Source organism: Anopheles ziemanni, chromosome 3 (genome assembly GCF_943734765.1).
Source record: "Anopheles ziemanni chromosome 3, idAnoZiCoDA_A2_x.2, whole genome shotgun sequence".
NCBI lineage: Eukaryota > Metazoa > Arthropoda > Insecta > Diptera > Culicidae > Anopheles > Anopheles ziemanni.
Window position 1 is genome coordinate 18,019,253 of NC_080706.1, and position 25,387 is coordinate 18,044,639.

A 25,387-nucleotide genomic window follows, 5' to 3' on the forward strand; every position below is an offset into this window, starting at 1 on the left:
GCAGGGGGATGGGGATACCTCTTGAAATCGTATGATTCTATAGGTACTCAGGTTCTGAGTGCCTATTGATATTCTCCTTCAGATTTCCTTAGAACTTAGGATCTCCTTCAAAACTCATTGATAATTTTTCATTCAATTTTTGTTTCTTTTTTTTCAGATAATTATTAAATCCATCGAATGTAAGCCGCCCAGTTCACGTCGCCAGTTGTTCTTCTACTCTCGGAGCCACTAGAGTCACTTATCTGGTCCAATAAAACCCGGCCTACCGGTCCGACCTGGACACGATGACGCATCAGCAGCGCCGAGTCGCACCGGTTGAGTGTCCGCTGGCATCCCTGGGCCGTAATACACCCTCTATGGACACCCGGCAGTACCACCATCCCCTCAGCTCGAGCCCGCTGGACCCGCAGGCCTACCAGATGTCCCGCAGTTCCCCTATCTTAGGACTCGAATCGGACCTATATCCTCCCGACTCCGGAGGGCTGATGAAGGTCGAACAATCGGAAGTAGTTCCAGATGGTGGTGGAGGTGGTGGAGGTGGAGGTGGAGGTGGAGGAGGTATTAGAAACGGTGGGGCATCACGGCTGTCGCGCAGTTCGTCTTCATCGCTCGATCAGAATGGTTCATTCCTACACCAGGCACTCCCATTGCCACCGCATCCACCACCGGCGGTGAACGGACATGGCCACCGGAGGGAACACTATCGGCCAATGCGGCCACGAGCCTATACCCCGATCGATGCCTTGCTAACCAATACCTACCAGCAGCACCACCAACGTTTGTCGCCGGTTCTGCGCGTTCCACCCGGAGGTGCACCCTCCTACCATCACACCGAGGAACGTGGCTCCCCGGCGCTCGGTGGGCTCTCCGAAGCCGACCGGTACTTCCTGGAGGAAAAGATGGATGCCCTCTACATCCAAGGTGCCATCCGGCGCAATGCCAACGCCACCCCGTCCAGCCTGACCCGCAATCAGTCAGGCAGCAGCAACAACACCGAACGGTACTACCTCGAGAACGAGAACATTGACGCGATCTACAACTTCTGCCGGAGGAACGTCAATGGTGGAGGTAGCAACGGTGGAAGTGGTCCATCGGTCGGTTCAGTCGCCGCACTAAACGCACACAATGCTTCCTCCTCCTCCGCTAAGGCGTCCTCGCAGTCCCAGTCACAAGCCACCGACTCCAGCTCGCCACATTTACTGCGGCGAGCTTCCAGTCCGGAAACGAGTGGCTCCGATCGGTATCTGCTCGATCGGATAAGAGGCTCACCGGCATTTCGTAGCCCTCGGGGAACGCATCTGAAGGCCGTCGGATCAGCGGACTATGTCGATGGAAGGTAAGCTAGAAATGGACACGATTCGATAGGCATGTTTGTGATAACTCTGATTCCTTTTTATTTCCAACAGAATTCCACTCACCAAATCGCAACATTTCGCCGACGGTCTATCACGGTACGGTCGGTTCTCGCCCAACCTTGATCAAGGTTATCACACACTAGTATCACCGTCACCATCTGGCCAGCAGCAATCCTCGATACCGGCTTCTTGGACCACTGCGGCCACGACAACTCCGACGGCTACCAATGGCAACTCGACAAACTCGAGCCACGGTAGCCCAGCACAAACTACTACTATGGTCGGGGGAAACCGACCACCAGACGGTACGACCATCCTAACCAGCCTCTCGAACGGACACGGTCAGAGTCCGTACCGGGCCGGGCCTCTGTTCGATCGAATACCGGACGAGCTGATGGTGCGCATCTTCGAGTGGCTGGATAGCAGCGAACTGTGCAATATTGCCCGCGTGTGCCGGCGGTTCGAGTCGGTCATCTGGAACCCGGCACTGTGGAAGATCATCAAGATCAAAGGTGAGGAGTTGTGATAGTAGTCCCGCTTTGCAGTGACTAACAAATATTTTATGCATGTTTCAGGTGAAGAGAACAGTGGCGATCGAGCGATCAAGACCATCCTCCGGAGATTGTGTGGTCAGACGAGAAATGGTGCTTGTCCGGGCGTGGAGCGGGTCCTACTCGCCGACGGCTGTCGACTAACCGACAAAGGGCTGCAGCTTCTATCACGACGGTGTCCGGAGATTACGCATCTACAGATACAGAACAGCGTTACCATCACCAACCAGGCGCTGTCGGATCTGGTGACCAAGTGTACCAATCTGCAGCATCTAGATATAACCGGTATGATTGCTTTGTTTAGTGGATTATCCATTGAAGGATCCTAATGGGTTTTTTTTATCTGAATCCTAGGTTGTGCTCAAATTACGTGCATTAACATAAATCCTGGACTGGAGCCGCCTCGACGGTTACTTTTGCAATATCTGGACCTAACTGATTGTGCCTCAATCTGCGACGCCGGCATCAAAGTCATTGCCCGGAACTGTCCCCTGCTGGTGTATCTGTACCTTCGCCGGTGTATACAAGTAACAGGTATGGTGTTCACCCAATCGAAGATCTCCTATATTCCTATTGATCGGTTTTATTTCTTTTCATTAGATGCTGGACTTAAATTTATTCCAAATTTCTGTATCGCCTTGCGCGAACTGAGTGTATCGGACTGCACCAGCGTGACGGACTTCGGGCTGTACGAGCTGGCGAAGCTAGGTGCTACCCTCCGCTATCTTTCGGTGGCCAAATGCGACCAGGTTTCCGACGCGGGCCTCAAGGTGATCGCACGGCGATGCTATAAGCTCCGGTACCTGAACGCCCGTGGCTGTGAGGCGGTCAGCGACGACTCGATCAACGTGTTGGCTCGATCCTGTCCACGGTTACGCGCCCTGGACATTGGCAAATGTGACGTGAGCGATGCGGGACTGCGTGCCCTCGCCGAAAGCTGCCCAAACCTGAAGAAGCTGAGCCTCCGCAACTGTGATATGATCACCGATCGGGGGATCCAGTGCATCGCGTACTACTGCCGTGGGCTACAGCAGCTCAACATCCAGGACTGCCAGATATCGATCGAGGGCTACCGGGCGGTGAAGAAGTACTGCAAGCGATGCATCATCGAGCACACGAATCCGGGATTTTGCTAGCAGGCTGGACCGTGGAATCAAGAGGCCGTCGCATTTAGTGAACACAATACTAGCCAATTTTTAACGCGTAGTGCTATTGTAAATTTTTTTTTTAACATAGGACATGTCAGCATGCTGTTTTATATATCCGATTAAAAGTTTAGCAGTAAGCAAGTTTTATCCATGCTGCCAAAAAGGGATATTTCACCTGCGAAAGATTAGGGTGCCATCCCAACGTGGTTTGAGCCTTTCGGTACGAGCGAGTCATCCATGATACACAATTCGTTGGCTCAAAGCGAAAAGGTCCTGGATCGTTATAGCATAAATCAGTGGTAGGAACTTTTGAAAAGTGGAAAACAAAAAATATAGTTGTTAAGGAATGGCATCGCTCTAATCCTCGTTCAAAACAGCGTGTTCATAGAGCGTTTGATGAACCGTTCAATATCTGGGATAAACTGTTTTGTATCTAAAAGAATAAGAAACTTGTTTATATTGTAGAACGAGCCTGATTTTATTTATGTAACAAATAAACAAATAAAATATATTTATTTGATAAACTGAATAATTATAAACACACCTAAAATACATATCTGCTATCCGAAAGAATGCATCAAATAATTCTTAGTTTTATTCATAACATTTCCATATAAATGAATTAGTCAGTAATTACGTAAATGTGGATTTGGTCCAAATGTATTGGAAGCTCGTCGTTGTTTTTTGCATGCATTCGTTGTACCATATTGATTATAGTGTGTAACAAATTCGCAAATCAATAACGATTTGCACCATGCTGCATTTGAAATTCTACTGTGCAGTCTGTCATTTCCACAAAACTTGAAACCTTAGTATCCTACACTGTAAACGCGTACTGACAGACGCATTCAGCTGTCAAACTCCGGTCCGTGTCTCGCATGTGTTCCACCGTTGTTGTGTAACAAAGTTTGTTTCGATGCACTGCCGGTTCTGTTAAATTTATGATGAAATTATCACAATATTAGAGAAACGATCTTCCTCCGAACCATTTTCAACTAATAGTAACGTCTCAGGTTTACCGTTGCTCTGCTACACCTCAGTATGGCAAAGTACATCGCCCAAATCATCGTACTTGGTGGTCAGATCATAGGAAAAGCATTTTCCCGAGCACTGAAACAGGAGATAGCAGCATCACAGGAAGCTGCTAAACGAGCCGGAGGAGGACAAAAAGGACAGAGTCGAGCGGCAGCCAACCTAAGAACTGGTAGGTCTTTCAGCAGGATCAGCTTCCGACAAAGTTGTTTTTATTCGTATGTTTCCCCACCTCAGGAATGACGCTGGAGGAAGCACAAGAAATTCTAAATGTGCAAAAACTGGACCCCGAGGAGGTGAAGAAAAACTACGAACATCTGTTCAACGTGAACGATAAGTCGAAGGGTGGATCATTCTATCTGCAATCGAAAGTGTTCCGAGCAAAAGAGCGGATAGACCAAGAGCTAAAGGAAGCGAAACCACCAGAAGGAGAGAAAACTGATACTGGCACGGGGCAGGAACAGAAACAGTGATCGAAACGGCTACCGTAAATTTGGCAGGTAGTGCCTAGAGTGCTTTTCAAGTAGAGTACAGTTAATTTAATAAGTAAACCTGTTTATTTAGCGCAAGTATAAACTACCCTGCGTTGTGTGCATTTGTTGTGATACCCGGACCGGCGCTTCCGTCGCATTGGTTTTTGATGACCTCGTACTACAACTCGTCCTCGGACTCCTCTAGTGATTTCATCAACGTCTGACCCTTAATTTCGAGATTGAGCTCTTGCCGATTGATTTCGGAAACGTTGGATGAGGTAGCATTCTCGGGAGCTGGTGCGTTCGTTGTTTGTTGCTTGTCCACGGTCAACTGAACGTCCCGCGACTTCAGTTGCAGCTCTTCAACCTGCAATATGAGAAGAAAATTAATCCTAACATCTAGTGGATATCAGAGTATTGCACTTACTAGCAATTGATTCAGTTGATGGTTGATTTTCTCTATCATCGATTTCAAGGTGCCTTCTGTTGCCTTCAGTTGCCGTTGCTCTTTCAAAAGGATTCCTAGTTGCGGATCCATTTTTCATTTTGTGAATGCATTTTTCATTCACAAACAAACTATTTCAATTCATAACTAATAGCCTGAATTTAAAGCAACGTAGGTCTCGTAGAGTTCATTACTATGTTTTTAAGTTGACTCTTTGTCAAACGTAAACAAAGCGTTCTGTGGACAGCATTTTGCATCCCTTTCGGTTCCCAGAGCAGTGTTGCCAAATTATAAGATGAAACAACCCACGTTGCAATAGTACTACATTTTTTTAAAATCATTTAAATTTCTGGAACATTTGCTTTTCTAATATTTTTCAATAGGTCGTATATTTCTTATTTTGTCATTCCGAAGATCACAACGTAACTTTCAAGAAGCCGGTCACTGTCAAACTGAATCAAAGCTCTGCAAGGATATGCCCCGGTTGCCAGTCTTGAATTGAACTATTGTCAGGACTCGCCGTTCTGTGCTCACAGTGTCCTGGGCTTGTTTGTGGTGTCCCTTTTCGTTCGTGAATCTTTTCTGTGAGATGATATTGTTTTTCAGCGTCACCAGTAGCTTGTGGCAGTGACAAAATGGTTGGTCTTACTACGGACGATATGGTTGTCCGCGTGCAACAGCAGCAACCGTCTCCCAACCGCCTGTGCCAGCCTACGATGGTGGGCGGTGGTCAGAGCGAATTCCCCGTGTTCATACCACCGCGAAAACGACAAACGGGAAAGAAAGCGAACCACGGCAATCATATCGACCACATTGTGAATTTACAGGTAAGTCAAATTACAATAAACATCAGCCTTCCGAGTTAAACAGCATACGGAACATCCTTTTTCGCAACTACGAAATACGGGTGTGTCCCACAGGGTTCCTTGTCGTCGCCGTGTTGCTTTTTTGTTTCCCTTGGAATCCTTTTCGCATCCTTACACCGTCGGCATGCTGTGTTGGTGTTAGTGTGTTTAGAAACGATGTGTTTACTTCCTACCGGCAATGTTACAACCGATTCAAAATTCTTTGTCCACGTTTTTCAGATACATTTTTTTTAAATTAGTAAATCTAGAACCAAATTGGATTTTCATCTTACAGGGTACTCGCAAAGAGTGGGATCTAACACCGGAACGGGAAGACTGTAGAAAAAATAAACGCTGGAACAGTGAGGAGATTATTGAAACGACTGCCAACAGCAAAGTGGCCCCGAACGGCACCAACGAGGATGAAGACGATCTGAACGAACTGCAACAGTTTCATCCGCTAAAGGATAGCTCCACCGTAACACCAAGCAGCATCTCCGAGAGCAGCCTCGACCGGAAGTCGAGCAAATCGGCCGAACTGCTCACCGGTGGCAGTAGCAAACGTTCGAAGAAGCGGGTCAACATTCGCACGGACCTGGATGAAATCGGTCGACGACGGTCACCGTCGGCAATCTGCAACTACGAGGATCTAGAATCGGGCGAAACGAGCGTTCTGAATGCGGACCTGGACCAGCAAAGTCTCGAACGTTACAACACGACCCGCTCGTACAGCTCCTCGACTGACAATTATCTCACCATGACGGGTACCATCAAGCGGGGCCGCAAAAAAGGACAATCCATCGACGTACAGCTGAACATTTCGCGTGAGGAGCTCGAGCAGATCAGCAAGCAGGCACTCGCCGTGCACGATGAGTCGTACCGGTCGGGTCAGGATTGTTGCACCCTAAGAACCGGCGTACACATTCTGCTCCTGTCGCTCGTCTGCCTCCCATTCGTCACGCTGACGACTGGTATCTACTCGTTCTACATGGGTACCGTCACCTGGTACAACATGTTCACGTACTTCAACGAGGAACGGTCATACTTCCACAAGCTGCTCATGTCCCCGCTGCTTATCCTAGCCTACCCACTGTGTATCGTGCTCTGCACCATCGGGTTGGCGCTGTACGCCGGCGTCCGGCAGATAAGCTTCCACTTTCGAGCCTGGCTAAACGAGGTGTCCGACATCGAGAAAGGTTTCTACGGCTGGTTGTGCTCGTTTCTACACCTCTCGGACTGCAGCCCGTACGAGGTGGTCATTCTGACCGACATCTGCCCGACGAACCTTCCACCCGGGGGCCCCGGCGGTGCGTTGGATGCCGGTGTGCCTGGACATCGGGCCCATCCGGGCGATGGTCGGCTGCAGGGAGAATCCACACAAATTAATTCCTCAACCGAGGAACTTTCGGTTTAAGCAAGCAATATCAAGAGTCAGTTGTCTCCTGATAGCTCGTTGGCTCTCAACGAAGTTTTGGTTGCTGCGTGCGATTTTGAATATAAAGAGTCAGGGCAGCTCAATCATAATCCACGGTATTTACTTAAAAAAAATCAAAAGAAAGACTGCCAAGACGCAAAATGCAAATATCAAAAAAGGTACTATTTAGCTATTGCTCCTACTGTTGCCATGCCATGTCTAGCTTTCGGTAGCTTCCGTAAACGAGGACATTTCCAACCGTGCAACAAGGATACGTTCCATACAAGCACGCAACGAATCTGTTCTTTGTGTATTTATCTTTCCATATCTACTCTACATTTCTCCTAGGAAAAGAAAAGCATAGCATTAGAAGGTAGACTTACCCTCACCCTTATTCCGGCTAAAAGGTAGAAAGGTGCGAGGGACCAGACTTTACACAACGCTCGAAGAACAAGATCGAGTCGCAAATTTTGCACAAAACACTTTCTAGCGCTGTCTACTTCCTCCCAAGTAGTGTTAGAGGTAAAACTCAGCGTGTTGAGCGGCTTTGAAGGTAAGCTAGCTTTTGATTGGCGTTTATAAGTTTCCTACGTGGGATTTTAAATTAAATTTTAGACATAGGTTTTTCCCCGCCCCTCTTTTAATGTATGTATATACACACTCGAAGGAAACAATCAAACCCCCCCATTTATAATACTCCACGTATCGAAGAAAGCCGCTTGAAGCAAGCAAATCTAGTCAAGTCTCGCGCTCGGGAGACATGGAAAAGGGAATCGTTGTAATTATCACAAGACTCTTTATATACATACACTTATCGGTGAATACAGATACAAATCTATACATATATATAACGTTGCCAATGAGGCCAACTATGGCAATGGTCAATCATTGCCCAAATAATATTGAAATGCATTACAATAATGTACTTATACGATATTGTGAAATAAAGTTAAATTTCTTTTTTACATTTAACATAGGTTTGGAGGTTTCGAGACAAAAACTGGGAAGAATTGATAAGATCGAAAGCCACTATGAAAAAACGAATCAGAACGAACAACTACTACGTGCCCAACGGTCGGGTTAGGTTACGTCTAGGGATAATTTCATGTCCACTGGGGCCAGTTATATATTTGTTGCAAAAATAGTTTCATTTAGCATTTAACATAAATCGCCCTTTTCCCAAGGCTTCCGCACTTCAAATGGCTTGCCTCCTGATCCTCGCTACATTCGAACTTTTCTTCGTACAAAAAAAATATTACAACTCTCCTGTATCATTAGTTCCTCCACTCATTTGCATTACCCGCGGTTCTCGCTGTAATTATTTTGTTCAAATGGTACAACTTCTATTTCTACTACCGCTACTTCTGCGCTGCTACCTCTATTAGTACTGCAAGGTATTTTCTTTTCCTTTCTTTCATTTTGTTTTTGATTGACAATCACAGTGTCGTTGTTTTAAGAATGCACATCATTTTGTTGCGGTTTCGTTTGGAACGATTTCGGCCGCTGAGTCGAACAACGTGTCCTGTAGTCGCGATAAGTGGTAGTGTGTAGTGGTAGCCTTCATTTTCGACTCATTTTTCATTTCATTTAAAAGCTTTCTCCTCAACATGCGCCGACGGCTAAATATCGAACGGAACATCGATTGCACGGTTCTCAAGTCTTGACTCTCGCCGATCGACGATTGATCGACGACACACATACACGATCGCGTGCGAGGTGTAGATGTGTTTTTTTCTTAATTAGAAGCAATGAGTGCTCCTATCGCACGTCGGATTGTGGTCGGTCGGGAAACAAGGAGTAGAACAGAATGTACGCTGCGCTGGCCTGCACATCCGAGGCATCAATGCTTGACACATTGTAGTCGTCGAACTTGAACCATCTGCAAACGGAACAACAGATAGATTAGACCCTGGACAAACATTCAGCGATGGAAAATTAATTACTTTTGGTGCACATTGTTTAAACAGAATGCCGTATAGTGGCCGCTCTCCATCGAACCGTAGTGGTTCGATACGCCGTACAGATGGTACCGGTGCGTCTTCAGCCGCTGGTTTCGCATCACCTCCGTGCGGGCCAGGTAGTCCGTCATGTTGAGCTCGTTCAGCGGAAACTTGACGAGCGTCTGCTTCTTCCGGTACACCGTCGCCATGGCGTCGGGATCGGCGTAGAAACGCTTGAAGTGGACCACCAGGATGGACGGGAGGCGCGAGATGTCCAGCTTTTTGATCGCGTCCTGATTGCTCTTGCACTTCGGGCAGTGCCAGCCGCGCACCTCCTCCCCGTGGAAGTACATATCGAGACAGTTCTGGGGAGCAAATGAAACGAAACAAGAACACCCTCGGAAATGTTAAACCGATCGGCCGGCAAAAAAACGACGTCAAAATCCCCCCTACCTTCAGATAACAAATGTTCGAATCCTGTGGCAGTTCGAGGCTGAGATTCGAAAACGATTCGTACGTGGCGCTCTCCTGTTCGCATCGTTTGCATTTGACCGTGCTCTTGATCTGCCCGTAGAACAGCTCGGAGATGTAGCTACTCTTGCCCTTGAAGTGCTCGATCCATGCCTTCTCCGACGCTGGCAACTTATCGAAGCTGGTCGACATCTGTTGGTTGGTAGGAAAAACAAATGTTTATTCATTAGTTTGCTCGCGCTCTGGTTTCACGGCAACATCGGACGTGGATCACTTACATGCATCTGTATTGTCTGCAGGTCGGAGTGCAGCCAGTCCATGAGTATGGTCAGAAATTCGTGCGAGTCCTGCTGCTCGATTCCACCAAACTGTCGCTCGTACTGGCCGACGACATACTGTACCGATTCATCAAAAGACAAAACGTAAATTAGCCACTATTGTTTGCTCGTTTTTTCGTAGATCTTGCGGGGTTCTTTACTTTCTCTCAGTCAATGCACATAAAACTAACAATTGAAACCAGCTGAGAGGTTACAAAGGTTAGAAATCTCTTGGTAGCATGTTTTCAAATGGATTAAGAATGGAAAATATAGAACTAACGAGGAAATATTTTTCTATTTTCAGTAATTGCCTTCTAAAACATGATTTAACTACGTGAGCCATTTGTAGGTTCCGGTACACCATAAAAGATCGGTCAATTGCTTGTTCTACTTAAACACAAGTTAGCTCACCCCATTCAAGGCAAGCAAAGATCGTGCATCGTTTTGTGCGCTTTTAAAAATATGTAAAATTATTCTCACCACATGTCACGAAACACGCTGTTCATTACACGCCCCGGGAAAGCTAATTACTGTTCCCTCGTAACCTTGCCAGCTGAGAGCATGTCTTAAACGCTTTCGCCGGCAAAAAAATATCCTCAGCACGATAGTGCCCTTCCCCACACCACCCAGCAGTTTTGTCAATTCGAAATTAGGCAAGGACCTGCTGTTGCTTTTTGCCTCCACTTACCCTTAAATTCTTACTGGCAATACACTTGTACTGGCCCGTCCAGAGCGCCCTTACAACCGCGGCCACCTCTTCACCGATTTTGCCCTGCGTTTTGTTGCTCCTGTCGGGATGGAAAGGAAAAACGTAGATTAAAAAAAAAAGAGGAACATAACGAACCATTACCACATCGTTGAGAAAGGAGGCGAATGGGGAATGGAGGTGTTGCCATTTGGGCCACAGGTCGGGAAAAATGAAACCCAACAACACCACCACCCAATACCCCTTTTCTTTTCCTGGAAGCCGTCAGTCATACTCACCGATTGAGGCGCGCCTTGTACGATGGATCGTGGAAGAACTCGTTGAGAAAGTACGTATTGCTGAGGCACTGCAGTATGCTGTTCATGTAGCACGTATTGCCCAGGTTCTTCAGACCCGTCAGCCCGCGTCCCTGCGGGAATGGGGAAACGGAAGCAAGAAGAAACGAAAAATTATATTTACACATACAACGGAGTAGAGAAAGTGCATATAAGACGAACACGGTTTGTTGGTAGAAAATTTAGAGAGGGAAAAAAACCCCCCGCACTTTCCCGACACGTTCAGTTTGCTATTTTTTAATTCGGTTCCATTTTTAGTGGGCTCCCACCGGTGGCGTAGCGTCCGGTGCATTGCAGCCGGAAACGAGCCGGTACGGAGGGTTGTCTGTGCCCGGCCGCTAAATATGCAAATTCGCTAGCAGTAACCTTTGAAAGCGGGCGGAAAACGGCAACGGGGACGGGGGTGTCAAGACATCCTGCCAATGACAGCAAATGTCATGTAATCCGGTTCCGGTGCGGTGGGCAGTCGCAGAAATCCTACTGCACGTCGCATTTGCACACGGGTAATTAAATTAAACTATTATAAATTTAAGCTTAAAGCTTCTACATACTACCCGAAGCATGTCCGAGCTGTACCCGACCGTGCAAACGATGTTGAATAATAGTCGATCGATTTTTTCTTTCGAAAAACTATCTTCACAAAAATGTGTCCGGTTCTCCCATTCACCTCGCCCTTGTCTCGTGAGCATTGGGTTGTCTGTATGTTATAATAGAATTTTACTTTCCTACTTTTTTTGTGTGGTTTATTATTATTTTTTTCACTTTCTTCCGTCTGGTTCCGTGCGACCCACTTGAAGGAAACAATGGCGAAGGAATAACTTCTCGAGCGGTGGAAAACTAAACCGCGGGCTCTCATACCCACTTACTTGCTTACTTCATCCTACATTTCGCCACGCCAATTGACTAGCCTGAAACAACAGCTTAAACAATGGGAAGAGAAACGGAAAAAAGAGTACCAAATCTAGTTCAACTGCAACTATAACAGCTCGATCCCGAACAAAGGGATTTATTCCCCCATCCTATCCTTACAACTTTGTGTGCGGGAAAGTAACCAAAAACAAAAAAAAAAGGAAACCCCCTCCGAATGGTTTGGGTCGCAAACATTCGAACCACGAAAGTACTGCTGGAAGTCCGGCCACCGGGACAACAAACCGATGGGAAAAGGATACCGAAAAACGCGATGAAAGAATCAATTACTCCCATTAACTCCGTGCGGTCCGAAGTAGGGGGTCTCGGAGTTCGCGCCCGAAAGTTGTTTTTCGGGGGTCTTTTCTAGTGATGTGCGCTCTGAGTGAGAATGAGTGAGTGATTCGAATCTTAATATTGAATGAACGATTTAAATCCTAAGAGATAGTTTTTGTGACTCCCTTTGATCCCTAATCCTTAACTGGGATTCGAATCCCAAAAGAATGAACGAATTGGTAAAAGAGTCGCTAGTCGCCATAGAGATTCGAATCCCAAGTTGTGATTCGAATCCCAAGTTGTGATTCGAATCCCAGTTTGGGATCACTACATGGGCGACTAGCGACTCTTTTACCAACTCGTTCATTCTTTTGCGTTTCGAATCCCATATAGTGATTCCCAAACTGGGATTCGAATCACAACTTAGGATTCGAAACTCATCTTGGGATTCGAATCACAACTTGGGATTCGAATCTCTATGGCGACTAGTGACTCTTTTACCCACTCGTTCATTCTTTTATGATTCGAATCCCAGTTAAGGTTTCAAATCACCTCGAAGGTTAATAAATCATTTTACACGTTTTAAATCACAAAAGAGTGACTTAAAGATTCGAATCATCGTTATGATTATTCACTCTGATTCAAATCTCTAAAAAGAGTTGTTATTCTCATCACTAGTCTTTTCCCTTCCAGCTTTTCCCTTTAACTCAGTTCACCGAGTGAGTCAACACATATATTCCGCTGCCGCCCATTTGCGCTCCGAGCTCCATTATATATGGAAATTTCGTTATAACTATTTCTGTCTCCAAGATGGCCGAACGAGGGCCGACCGGGATGGCAGCGAGCCAGCCAGCCCACCCGGGGAAGGCCACTCCGAAAGTACGTCCCCTCTGGCCCCGAAAGACGCCGTACACAAATACTTGCGAGTGCGTCGTGCAACTTCACTCATTGACCTCCAGCGCCATTTTGAACCGGTCCCCGGTTCATGGAAGCCCGTGCGCCCTTCCATTGGGCTCTATCGTGCCAACGTGTAGTTAGGCAGGGGAGGGGGAACTCTTTCCACCCAACGAAGAACTTCGGGGATGTCTTCTTTGCGGCCCGAAGGAAACTTTCTCCGACGCGGAAAATATGCACATGAATGGATAGTTTGTTGCAAACCCCTCGGATATATCGGACGAATAGTGGGGGGGTCGGGGGACGGTGGAAGGACATGAACCGAAAATATATACATATTTTCTGAGCCTTGACTTCCGATACCGGACAATGACGCCGGCCGACACAAACACAAACACATATCGCGCCCAGTATCAGAATCGGAGCCGGGAAAAGCCGACCCGGTTGGTTGGGACCCTTTCGTCGGAAAATGCAAAAAAGCCATATCAGCTATCCATCTCGGAGCACTTCTTTGCCGCCGCGTTTCGTCAAAGCTCGCATCGCTTGAACGGGAATCATCAACCCCGGTTAGGTTGCTCTTCCATTAAAAATAGCTTACGGCTTGGTGAATAATTAAATCTGGTATCCGAAGGCGCTCCCTCCTTCCTGGAGAAAGGGCATGAGAAACCGAAGACACAGCAGTAACGCATCCCTGCTTCCGAAGCCGAAGCCCTCCCGGCAACGTCTGCCCACGACAACAAAAGAGAAGAAGAAAAAAACGCAAAAGCAGAAGCAAAAACATCCACACAAGATTAGGTTTCACCAAGAGTTCACCGTCAAGTGGAAATCGAGCGTTGGCGCGCTGGAGAAGCTTTGGGGGGGGGGGGCGGGGGGAAGTGACGCTCTCACGCTTTCGCTATCGAAAGGTTCGGCAAAACCGGCCTGGATAACGATGCGCCACCAGCCCCTCCCCCAGCCCCCAGCCTACGCCCTCTAGCACACCTACCCCCGCACACCATTGTTTATGCAGTCAGTTATTGATTGCTTTCCTTACGACCGACCCCACCCCGACCGACTTGCCTTCATTTGGGATAAAGAGAGATGTCCCTGGGACGGTGACAGATGTTCACTTTCTGATACAATTAGGCGCCCGGGAAACGTGCGAGTGCGAGTGAAGCGCCTCGACACGGTCCTTAGGACACATTTATAATTAAAAATAATTATTCTATTCACTACAGCAAACGTCTGTGTGGTGTGTTTATGCGACAAATCGGTCAGGATCGTACAAATCGTTACTAGAAAGGCGAGCTAATTGTGCTGGCAGTGATTGTTTGAGGCATAGAAGGTGGGTTGGGAATGAAAACATGTTGTTTTGGCTACAATCATGAGGTAAATGGGTAATTTCAATTGTTATGGATCACTGAACACTATCTATCACTATTTTCAGTGATTTGAGAGAAATAGGTCACATGTTTAAATATTTACTTTGAATACACAACTGAAAACAATCGCTATAAGACACTACACAGCATGTTATAAACCTAAACCTCCTAAACCTTCGGTGTTGTTTTCAAATATTCATTACTATGCGATTGCTTTATCACGGCCAGAAGATCGCTTCTGGCAACAAAAGTTGAAAATGAAATACAATTTTCTTGCGTGTTTAACATCGCCTTTTTGCAATTCCATCACAGTATTTTTGATCTGGTTTGCTAAACACAAATGTTAAGTCTCTTTTCTTCTTTTTAAAGCATGATGAAGAATGTTAAAGAGATAAACCTCACTACTAGTCACACAACGAATGGTTTCGCATAGTCGATGGTTACTTTGATTGTCGATGGTTACTTTGCCGGAAAATAAAACAAAGCAAAGCGGAAATCTGCTACACAGTTTCATTGAAAGTTTGCAGTAGGAAGGAAACGAAACGTTTTCGTGATTTGAGGGACAATTTTTTCGAACATTTCATTTACTCTTGCAATGTTAAGTTTTTAATTTCCTCACAGATATACTTATTAAAAAGAAGATTCAAACGTTCGGACGAAAAGACTACATTCATACACTTCTACTTTTCGGTTTAGTAATTGTCGAAGAAAAAGGGCGTTATACACGCGAAAATACGATAAATCTACCACTTAAGCCAAGGAGCACCATCACGACAATTACGTTGATGGTAAACAATATAAAATAATAGTGTATGTTTGCATATATAACTGTATTTTTTATTGCTAGGTAGAAAGAAAAAAACGAGAACTACATTACGAGTGCAAAGAAGAAAGCTTAAGAGCCTAATAGCAGGTTAGAGAGAGGTATGAACTGCCAAATAAATTTCCACTAAAACATGAGTAACGGCTCAAGCCTTAGCACCGCAAACCTGCTGGCAGATGGTTCGTAGCAGCACCGAAGGGCACATTATAAATTCCATCCCCCGGGACACGCACCCCGCGCCTCTTATGTTCATTGCCATGCCTCACTAATTAATGACAACTGTGAATTTCCCTTTTGGATGGGCGAAATTTTTGCACCACCCTTAGTAGCACTACCCCCGGGACATTATCTGCATTCACCAGCGACGGCCAATGGGACATTCATTATGCTGGTGGTGTAGAAGGTGGCTTTCGTAGAGGACGGTATGACTTCACCAACCCGGCAGGGTGCGCTTCACCGTTTCACACCGGTAGGACGTTCCGTGTCCGGGATGGTTCCCAGAAGGATTGAGCAGTTCGTTGGTCGTTGGCGAAGCAGGTGGACGAAATAAAAGACCTCCGCGAAAGCGAATACAGTTTGAATTTATGCTGCGCTGTCTAACGATGAAAGAAGAACCAACGAATACCTCCCGAACGTAATTTAATTCTCACGTGCGAATGTCACGCCAGGGAGGAGGATCACCTCCGTAAAGTTTGCCCACTATGTCCCAGAGGGCACAAAACAGGGCCCCCCTCACCGGCGAATGTAGGTCCCCGGTTGAAGAGTTATAAATTTTAACCACTCCATTTAATTTTCAACCGATAAACACGAATCATCGCGTCGAAGCCATTGGCGTGGCGTGTTTGAAGCTAGAAAATTGTCGACATAGACATACAGTTGCACCGTTGCGTTCTTAACGTATTCCCTTCGAAGAATGTGTGCGCCTTCATGTCACCCCCCGAAAAAGGACATACCTTTTTGTACGGGATCAGCTGGTGGTAGTGTGGAAGCTTTATTTTATAACCGGCGACAACGACCATCGTGCTGCCCTTTCTCCTCCTTGCTGGCCGGTGATGATTTTCTCAGAATAAAAACGAACGACCTGCGTGCGTCGTGTGCAACCCTGCTTTTTCCCTCGGGTGTCCTCGAAACCTTCGTTCCACCGGGATCGGACTGAGACTGGTTTCCTTATGTTACCGTGTGCTTGTGTTCCGGTTGTATGCCTTTGGACCGATCGTTTGGTTGTTAGCACGTTTTATAACTGAATTATCTTCTCGTTTCTCGCGCTCGCTAATAGGACACGAACTTAAGGCGGGAATAGTCCACCTTAGGTTTCTGTTGTTGGCATTTGGCACTTTGGTGTACGTCGTCGCACGTTTGCTAGCGGTTGCTGGTGGTTCCTTCAGCGGATGACAAACACCAAACTCCCTGCCAAGGTGGTGAATCCTCCCGAGGCTGCAATCCAGCCGTGTATGAAGCCACCGGCGTGTTTATGTGATGGGATAAACTCAAGCGACACTCAACACCCGAGCCAGTTCTCATTGCAGTTGACTAAAGTTGTCGTAGACGGCCGTCTAGGGTTTATGGTATTTTTCCGTTTTCGTGTCTCCTTTCCGATAATTTTCGACTTGGCGTTCCCTGTTGGGGGACTGTTCGCACGTTCGCACTAAAAAGTAGGATACGATCACTCGCGCCCGGAACTAATTAAATAACCGCCATGTTTTCACCCCCCGCTTTCGCCGCACAAAAAGTATCGATTCTCGTCGTTTTCGAAAACCGCGACACGGACGGGAAAATTTGGTAAGAAAACTACAACTACACCCGTCAACCGAACCGAACCGGGGTAATCAACGGTATCGAATGGTGGAAGGAAAATAAACGGTTCCCTTTCCTCGCACCGCGAATGGCCCCAGTGGTGGAGGAATGTTTTTGTTTTTTCCCCCAACCACGTGTAAACCACACTTTGTTGCCGCCTTTTGCTGTTTCGGTTATTCAGCCGCAAAGCAAGAGGCAGTTGTATGTCGCGGATTTCGGGTCGGAGACCATAAACACACACACACACACACTTTGACGCGATGGTTCTTCCCTAAAACACGCAACTTGTCTGTTGAGCTAGAGGCTGCTACATTTCACGTCGGATGTCGCGTACGAACTGAAATGTGTACCATCCCGTTCCGAAAGGAAGCGCCGGAATTTGGCGTCGGGAAAATCGTCGCACAAACGGTCGGAATGCTTCGGAAGGACACGAAGGCGCTCAGCTTTCCCAATGGGAACCCCCTCTCCCCCAGTGGTGTCTGTGTGTGTGTGTGTTTGTCGGTTGGCAACGACTTCAAGACACGTTCCGATGAGTGTCCGCTCTGGCCGCTCGTGGAAAAAACAGGTAAGTATTTCCATAGTGCCCGAACCGCGTTTCCAACAAACAATGCCGACAACCTGGTCAGTGTAACGTTAGTAACTCACGGTGGCTTACCCGGCTGTCCCCGAACTGTGCGTGCATCCGATTTACGACATCGTTTGCAATGTGCAACCCGAATCATGCCAACACATGGCCCCACACAGATCCCTCCCCTTCATTCCCGAAACAAACCTCACCGACCAACGCGAAGCGACAAAGGACGGATGAGGGTAAAGGACAACCGCGGAGGTTACGGTCGCGGGTAAGGACAAACAACGGACAAACAACCAAGCCAAAACTTTGCCTGGAACGAACGTGAAGAAGTCGCAAAGGAAAAAAAAACAAAGTAAAAGGGAAACCAAACAGCGGCCACGGGAATCAACTTTCCGCTGCGTGCCACCGTGCAACGTGCCAACGGTATTGGGTGCACCGGCGGGCGGAAGCGAACAGGTGCCGGCCAGTGGGCACCCACAATGTTACGTTCGATGGAATACCACTACTTACGGTCACCAGCAGTTTGCCGCCGGTCCACGTGTCCAGCGGAAAATGCGCGTGTCTAATTCCACTGTCAAACGGCTTCAGAAGACGGTGCTAAGAAGCAGATTGAACTAAAAAAAAGGAACATTTCGACTACTTTCACCATAACGGCCGTTCAAGAAACTCGCTAACGAAATCGTTTGTAGGAAAAAAAAGGTTATAAGAAAAACATGAAACTGCATGCTTTACCATGTTACGGAAGTCCTGGCTTCAATTGTAACACAGTACCAATATATGTAACGTAGGAAAAATGCTTGGAAATGTATGAACCAGTTACAAAAATTATAAAATAATAGTGTATGGCAGTAGTAAACGAATGGTCTGTTAATTAAGCTTGATGAAAACCTTAATCTACTTGAAAGATTATACAAAACATCTAAAAAATCGGCCTTGATGAGTTGCAATACTTCAAGTAGCTTGCAAGTTTGCGAACAAACTCTTAAAAACTATTCACATATTGTTTGCAAAGTATACATTTCGAAATTTTACAATTAATTTAAAACCAAAGTTTTAATTGGACGTACAAAGATATAAATATATATTGATTCAATAATTTACAATCAAAAATAAAACTTTTCCCATAGTCTGGATTAATTGGAAAAAGGGTGTAAATTGGACAAAGGGTAAATAAATTTAAAAAAAAACTATTTCACATACACACCCATGTAAAAAGGAGCGTACTAAAGTCAAAACTAAACCTTTTTTTAAATTAAAAATCAACATACATTTCTAAATATAAAACACAATTATAAATTTTTTGTTGCTTTAGTTTAGTGCTTACGAAAACAATGAAATTATTCATAAGGTTCTTTATACGGATAAAACAAACGATAATATCAATTAATTAGTATAGTGCACCACATAGTGGCACAACAAAATGCGCTTCCGGGACGGCTTATGCTACGAAGGCAACTAAACAACAACAACCAGGCGCCTCCATCGTCCACAGACCACAACGCAAAAAACCATAACAATAGCCGACGATCAAAGGCGGCGGAGCGACAAAACGGACCAATTTCAAATCAACCCTTTTTGCTAACCGATAATGGGCCATTTTACCCATCGCTTCGATCCGCGCGAAATTACGTCCCCGGAAGTAGGTGGCTCGGAAATCAAATTTCCTGCTGCGAAGAAAATATTCGGAGGGGGACTGTTTTTTGGCCGAAACAAGGGTGTGTCGGAAACGGCGACAGAGTGCTAGACAAATTGGGATTTCCATGGGAAGGAAAGAGCGCTACGTAGAGATAGGGAGTGTACTAGTGTGTGAGTGAGGGAGCGAGAGAGAGAGAATGGTACAGAAAACTACTGCGGAATGTCGACTGTCCTCAGTGTCAAGGCCGGGTATTCGCTACCGGGGATGCTGGCAAGAGGGTGCTCGTGTGGTGCAACGAAAAATCCCAATTGCTGGACCATTTTTGTCGTCTACATCCGCAATGCATCACCACCACCAATGTACGATTATGACCCGGGTCGAACGACCGGTCGGAACGAAATCGCACCAACCCACCCCAAGGGTAGGGAGCTGGCAGCGCACAGTGCAGAGGGTGCGCTTTTATGTGGTAGCGCATCAATTATTTTCTATTGCTAACGAAATGACACCCGAACACATCGTCTGGTGGTGGTTTCGTGGTGATCTTCCGTTCCAAACGTTCCGCTCGGAGGACGAGACGACACACCCGCCCCCGCACGTTCGGCTCGATTCGAAAATAGTTTTCGAACGCCGCGCAGCGGAGTGGGGCGCAATTATTGCTCTTCCGTTATGCTTTTATCGATTCGAGTGCCAGGAAGTAGCGAAAGTTTTGCAAGCGCATAATTGTGCCCTTCGCCTCCATCGTCTGGAGCAAGTGCAACGAAAGCTTCAGTATATTTTGGGGCGGAAGATAGTGTCCATGCGTCGACTCATAACGTTATATTAGTTAAACTTTTCCGCAATCACGAGTAGAAGAACAAATTCGAACGAATGGTTGTAGTTTCCTAATTTTAGCTAATGTCTTCCCAACATTGTGTTTTTGTAGCACACATGACGAAAGTACCTAGGTTACTTTATACGGACCAACCTCTTTTAAATACTTTTGCTTTGTGTTCTAAACGTGTCCGTTGGGAGATTACTCTGCATAAATAAGACTTGAAGGTAGTATTCGAACTCAATTCATCAGATCTTGATCCGTTGATCTTACGTGATCCGTTGGGAACAGAACTGTTAGTTTCAGTACAATTAAACAATTTAATTTTTTTTTTAAAGTATGGTAAAATTAAAGTAAAAACTTTTTGTAAAAACTTTATGCAAAAAAACTAAAAATGTCTATTATTTAAACACGCTGAAAGTGCCCAAAAGCATGAAAGAAGCCAAACCTTCCATTGTGCCTAATCATGAATATCCATTGTGCCAAATCATATCACGATAAACAGTACGCGTAGTGCTTTTGAATTAGTTTTAGGTTCTTAAGTAATAACCAAATGTTTCAGAGCTAAAAGAAAACTCGCCAAAATATGAAGTGTGAAACTTCCAAAGTTGAAACAAAACACAATCTCTACTATGGCTAGGTTCAATGAATAGCAATAGCGTACAAATCCCAATTAAGAGGAAATGGATTTCATCGCCCTTCTGTCATGGAATCAGAGATGTTATTTTTTATGTTGAACTGCATCGTTGCTTTGTGTTTTCTACATTTAAAAAATGTGTTAACTTCGATGTAGATCACCACCGAAAACATGCACACAATTACGCGTACAATTACGTGCTTATGCGTGTGGCGTCACTGCGCTAATCCGATGCTCACGTTCCCGCCCACGATACCAACCGACCGGGGCGCACATAAACGAGGAAATCGTACAACAGCTCCAACACGAGGAAAATTGCTCCACTACTTACCACGGTCCCGTATACCGGAGCAAAGTCACGCTGCACCACGTCGAGGTCTCGCGTACGCAGATTATGATTATGATCGGCCAGCGGTTTGGCGTTGCGATCGAACTGAGGCAACCGTGGCCCCACCGAATACTGGGTACTTGCAGGGCGTTCTTCCGGGTAGGTTACATTCTCCGGCTCGGGCACGTTCTCCTTGAGTAGCTGCTTCTGCTGGCGGGCTAGCGCTAGCTTTGCCTCACGTTCCTTGGCCAACCGTTCGCCTCGTTCGATCAGCTCCCGCTGTTCCCGTTCCTGTTCGCGCAACCGCCGCTCCTTTTCGAGCAATCTGCAAATAATAATGGCGTTTAAAATAACGGAAGAAAAAGAACGTATGATGTGGTGATGACGTCAATGTGGCTGCCGCTTTTCTACTTACCTTCGCTCGAGCGCCTCGCGTTCGAGTTGCTCTGCCTGTTGGTTGGAAATTTGCTCTCCTCGTTCCTGCTGCTCCTTCTCCAATTCCTTATACTTTTGCTCCTCCTCCAGGATTCTCTCATTTTCAGTTTCCTGTGAAACAAATGCATGTTGGTTGTCAATTTGGTTTGGTTCTTTCGATCCTCCACACGATCCCTGCTCAAGGTGCCTTACATAATCCCGCTGACGGTCCGTTAGCTGCATCACTTCATACAGCAGTGATTCTTGAGCTTCCGCCGACTCGGACTCCGGCTGGTCCTGCAGCTTCGTAATGATTTTCAGGGCATTCTCTCTAGATTTATCCAGCAACTGTTCGTGCTCGAAGAGAATTGCTTCCAAATGTTGGTGCCTCGACTGGTACAAGCTAACAGCAGCTTCCTTCGTGTCCCGGTCGATCGTTGGTTTGATGGCCGGTTTTGAGAATGAATTCTCCTTCATGGGAATTAGGTGAATGCTCGGATACTCGATATCATCTACAAAAAGAGGCAAATATTTAGCAAATTGAAAATGGTTTTGATTGTGTTTTTGTTTTTACCAAGATCAACTCCATTGGTGTGCACGAGTTGCGGCGGTTGGTACGAAGGATTCGTACAACTCTGCGGGTAACGGTCTCGAAAGCTTTCATATCCGCCATTGAGTCGTGTAATCTTCGAGCTGTCTATATCCTGATCGTACTGTAAAGAGTAAACAAATTTTAACCATCGAAGGGAAACAGGAGCTGCAAAATGAAACCTTACATGGCATAATATATTATTCAGAACATAAATCGGTGTATCATTCGCCGGGATACCACTGCTGTTCCAATCCATCAGCACCACAAATTCCTTCACCATCCGGCTGGACCATAGCGTACGCGAATGCTCCGGTAGAGCGTTGTTTAGCTTTCCCGAGGTCATACCACCCACCAACAGATGCTCCGGCACGTGCACCAAGTAGTTGTACCGCAAATGGGACGCCTCAAATTCCTCCGTTGATCGACAGTCCATGATCAGCAGACTAACCCGGCAGTCGTTGATCATGGCGTGCAATTCTGATGCATCGATCGTCTGCTTCACGGTCGGTGTCGATGATTCCACGGTTTGCGGTGTTACCGGTACGGATGGGATTATGCTGGAGGGTTCTCGAGCCGAGGGTACAGCATAAGGTATCCCCTTCCGGCGTGCCTGTTCCTCGTAGCGTTCTACCAAACTTTTCTGCAGATTTCCCAGCTTTTTGAATATTGTATTAAAATCCGACTGAGTACCAACCACCTTCTTGACCATATCTTTCTTGCGCTCGTAATCCTTATGACGGCGAAGGCTTTGGGTAAGGTTCATAAGCTTCATGTATCCGCAGTACGCGTGTTCCTCATCTCGGTCAAGGTAGTAACGATCGCTCAGTTCGATCAACTTGCGGGCAGATTTACAGATCATTTCCAATTCTTTGCCCTTAAGGTTGGGCAGTTTCATATACGATTTTTCCAATTCCTCTATCGTTTCTGCCAAATGCAGTGGCTTGGGATGATTCATTGTGGTTGTCGGTGCCGAGCCAGCAGTTTTACCATACCATTAACAACAGCTCTGGAAAGTTTGGCAGGTTGGATCGTGGCGTAAATACCCACGCTAAGTTAGCGAACGTTTTCTTACACCCGCAAAAAGAGTAGTGTTTGTGTTTTCCGAAAAGAATTCACGATATTTAACTTCTTGTTGCCCAGTTTTATGAACACTGTTTTCACAAATAAATTTGGGTGCATCACAACAGATGACAACTGTTTCGGAAATGACAACATGCTGCATTATTCAGCCGTGTTTCCACAACCACGAATTGACGATTGATTTTCCCTTATTTCTTGTCAAATAACTCCGCTTTGTGAACCAAAACTTTCTGCTCCACAAGTAGAAATTACAATCGAATTAAATTCTTTTTAATTGTTCAAAAGTATCGAATTTTGAATCGTTTTTAGGAAAATACCAAAAATAACCATCTCAGCTTAAATTCATAAGGTCGGTATAAGTTGAGTCGGTACAACTTGCCGCCAACTTGTCAATGTTGTGACGAGACAGTCCACTGTTTACAAAAATCTACGGACTACTTGCAACAAAAATCATCCAAAGGATGAGCAATCGTAATCGTTGAAAAATCATCCATCCAGCGTAGTGAACAACCACAGCAAAGTGTACAAACTGAGGCCCAAGAAAACGACTTCCCTGCAAAGATGAAGTACGCAACGTCGCCTACTCCGTCACGTAGCAATAGCTCACTGCTGGGGATGGCTTCCCGAACGGCATCTCCGCTGCCCGCTCCGGCCAACTATCGAGATTGCATGAGCGCCACCACCAAAAGCTACAAATATCTACGACGGTTCATCAAATTTGACCAAATGGATTTCGAGTACGCGATGTGGCAGATGGTTTACCTTTTCATAGCACCGAAGAAAGTGTACCGCAACTTTAATTATCGTAAACGTAAGTGGGGCAGTTTGTTCTATTTCCTTTCATCACACTGCTTAACCATTCCTGTTCTATTTCTTTGCCGGCAGAAACCAAATCACAATTTGCTCGCGACGATCCAGCCTTCCTGGTGTTACTTGTTGGATGTTTATGTGGTAAGATGGTGGTAGCTATCTAAGTGCATTCTTTCCACTCAATCAATGTATCTTTCCTCCACAGTAACATCGATAGGATTCGCGTGGGTGTTAAGCTTAGGATTCGTACAGACGGTTCTCTTCACCCTGTACGTCGTGTTCGTTGACTGCATATTCTGCGGCATGATCGTGGCCACCTTCCTATGGTTCATAGCGAATCGCTATTTCCGTGACCGGAACAGTGACTTCGACATGGAGTGGGGCTATGCATTCGATGTGCACTTGAATGCATTTTTCCCACCCCTAATATTGCTGCACTTCATACAACTTTTCTTCTACCATCCCTTGATCAGTAGGGATTGGTTTGTATCGACTTTTATCGGCAACACCATTTGGCTGTTGGCACTGGCATATTATATTTACATCACGTTCCTGGGATACAATGGTAAGCAACCTCCACTGTCGAAAAAAATGACCATCGGCTGACTCATGTTTGCTTGTTTTTACAGTGGTTCCAGCTCTGAAGAATACCCGAATAATTCTCGTTACGCTACCGCTTCTGGTTTTGTTCTACATTATGACCCTAATCATTGGATGGAATTTAAGCGTTTCACTAATGTACTATTATCACTATCGAGTACTATAGAAAGTGTCCGAGAAAGGCTGTTATGTACTGAAATGATGTAAAAATAAAACAACAAAACACTATGTATTCTCCAAGGAAAGTATAATGTAATTTAGGAGAAGATATTTTATTTTAATTCCGCATTTGAAACTGTCGGTATTTAGCCGACTCGGTATTTTCGGTTGGCTATTCTTTTCACTCCAAGTCAACAGGATCCACGATGACAGTAGGGCTTCTCGTTCGCTCACGCTGTCAGACCGCTAGCTGTCATCGGTGCTGTGAAAGAGATGACCTTCCAAACGATATAGCCAACCTACGTGTGCTCGAGCGAAACAGCTAGCTCGGCGTTGTCAGACGAGACAGACAAAAAAAGGAATTCGCCATTTTAAAAAAGGTCTGACTTTGTGTGAAAGAGGTGCTGCTTGCAGCTCGAACTCCGCTAAACAGTGATAATTTTCAACCCGTTTTCTGTGCGCCACCGTATTCCACAACATGGTGAAACGATCTCGTTGGCATTAACGCACGAAAGGTAGAAGCAGAATTGTTCGAAATTCATCTAAAATAACCTGTGCTAGTTCGGTGGTAGGATGTGCTCGGATTGCTACTGCTAGTGCTGCTGCTGGTGACTACTTTCTCGTCACCAGGCAAGCGTACAGCAGGCACAGGCAAACCCG

The 25,387-nt window shown here is 46.0% G+C and overlaps 6 protein-coding genes across 6 annotated transcripts; 4 read left to right on the top strand and 2 right to left on the bottom strand.

Annotated features, from left to right (window-relative positions):
• The first annotated feature begins 284 nt into the window (after window positions 1-284).
• LOC131288452 (F-box/LRR-repeat protein 7) lies at window positions 285-3,042 on the top strand. Its single transcript, XM_058317585.1, has 5 exons — window positions 285-1,336; window positions 1,407-1,867; window positions 1,931-2,191; window positions 2,261-2,440; window positions 2,507-3,042. Exons 1-5 carry the CDS (start codon window positions 285-287, stop codon window positions 3,040-3,042), a joined length of 2,490 nt encoding a protein of 829 aa, XP_058173568.1.
• A 999-nt stretch (window positions 3,043-4,041) lies between these two features.
• On the top strand, window positions 4,042-4,656 carry LOC131287587 (mitochondrial import inner membrane translocase subunit Tim16). The gene is made up of 2 exons (XM_058316650.1): window positions 4,042-4,258; window positions 4,324-4,656. The coding sequence occupies exons 1-2, from the start codon at window positions 4,096-4,098 to the stop codon at window positions 4,557-4,559; spliced, it is 399 nt and encodes a 132-aa protein (XP_058172633.1). The 5' UTR covers window positions 4,042-4,095; the 3' UTR covers window positions 4,560-4,656.
• Window positions 4,657-4,737: 81 nt separating this feature from the next.
• Window positions 4,738-5,117, bottom strand: LOC131288670 (uncharacterized). The gene is made up of 2 exons (XM_058317829.1): window positions 4,987-5,117; window positions 4,738-4,926 (listed from the first exon to the last, which is right to left on the bottom strand). Exons 1-2 carry the CDS (start codon window positions 5,095-5,097, stop codon window positions 4,738-4,740), a joined length of 300 nt encoding a protein of 99 aa, XP_058173812.1. The 5' UTR covers window positions 5,098-5,117.
• Window positions 5,118-5,639: 522 nt separating this feature from the next.
• LOC131287818 (transmembrane protein 169) lies at window positions 5,640-7,297 on the top strand. Its single transcript, XM_058316901.1, has 2 exons — window positions 5,640-5,831; window positions 6,145-7,297. Exons 1-2 carry the CDS (start codon window positions 5,640-5,642, stop codon window positions 7,261-7,263), a joined length of 1,311 nt encoding a protein of 436 aa, XP_058172884.1. The 3' UTR covers window positions 7,264-7,297.
• A 1,724-nt stretch (window positions 7,298-9,021) lies between these two features.
• Window positions 9,022-23,105, bottom strand: LOC131286370 (ubiquitin carboxyl-terminal hydrolase 8). The gene is given in 11 exon segments (XM_058315316.1): window positions 9,022-9,142; window positions 9,207-9,568; window positions 9,657-9,866; window positions 9,953-10,069; window positions 10,680-10,779; window positions 10,976-11,106; window positions 21,076-21,381; window positions 21,484-21,618; window positions 21,700-21,998; window positions 22,061-22,199; window positions 22,263-23,105. Coding segments are annotated over 11 exon segments (2,691 nt in total). The 5' UTR covers window positions 23,034-23,105.
• A 574-nt stretch (window positions 23,106-23,679) lies between these two features.
• Window positions 23,680-24,803, top strand: LOC131287411 (protein unc-50 homolog). The gene is made up of 4 exons (XM_058316457.1): window positions 23,680-23,969; window positions 24,044-24,109; window positions 24,174-24,533; window positions 24,598-24,803. Exons 1-4 carry the CDS (start codon window positions 23,720-23,722, stop codon window positions 24,732-24,734), a joined length of 813 nt encoding a protein of 270 aa, XP_058172440.1. The 5' UTR covers window positions 23,680-23,719; the 3' UTR covers window positions 24,735-24,803.
• The last annotated feature ends 584 nt before the right edge of the window (window positions 24,804-25,387 follow it).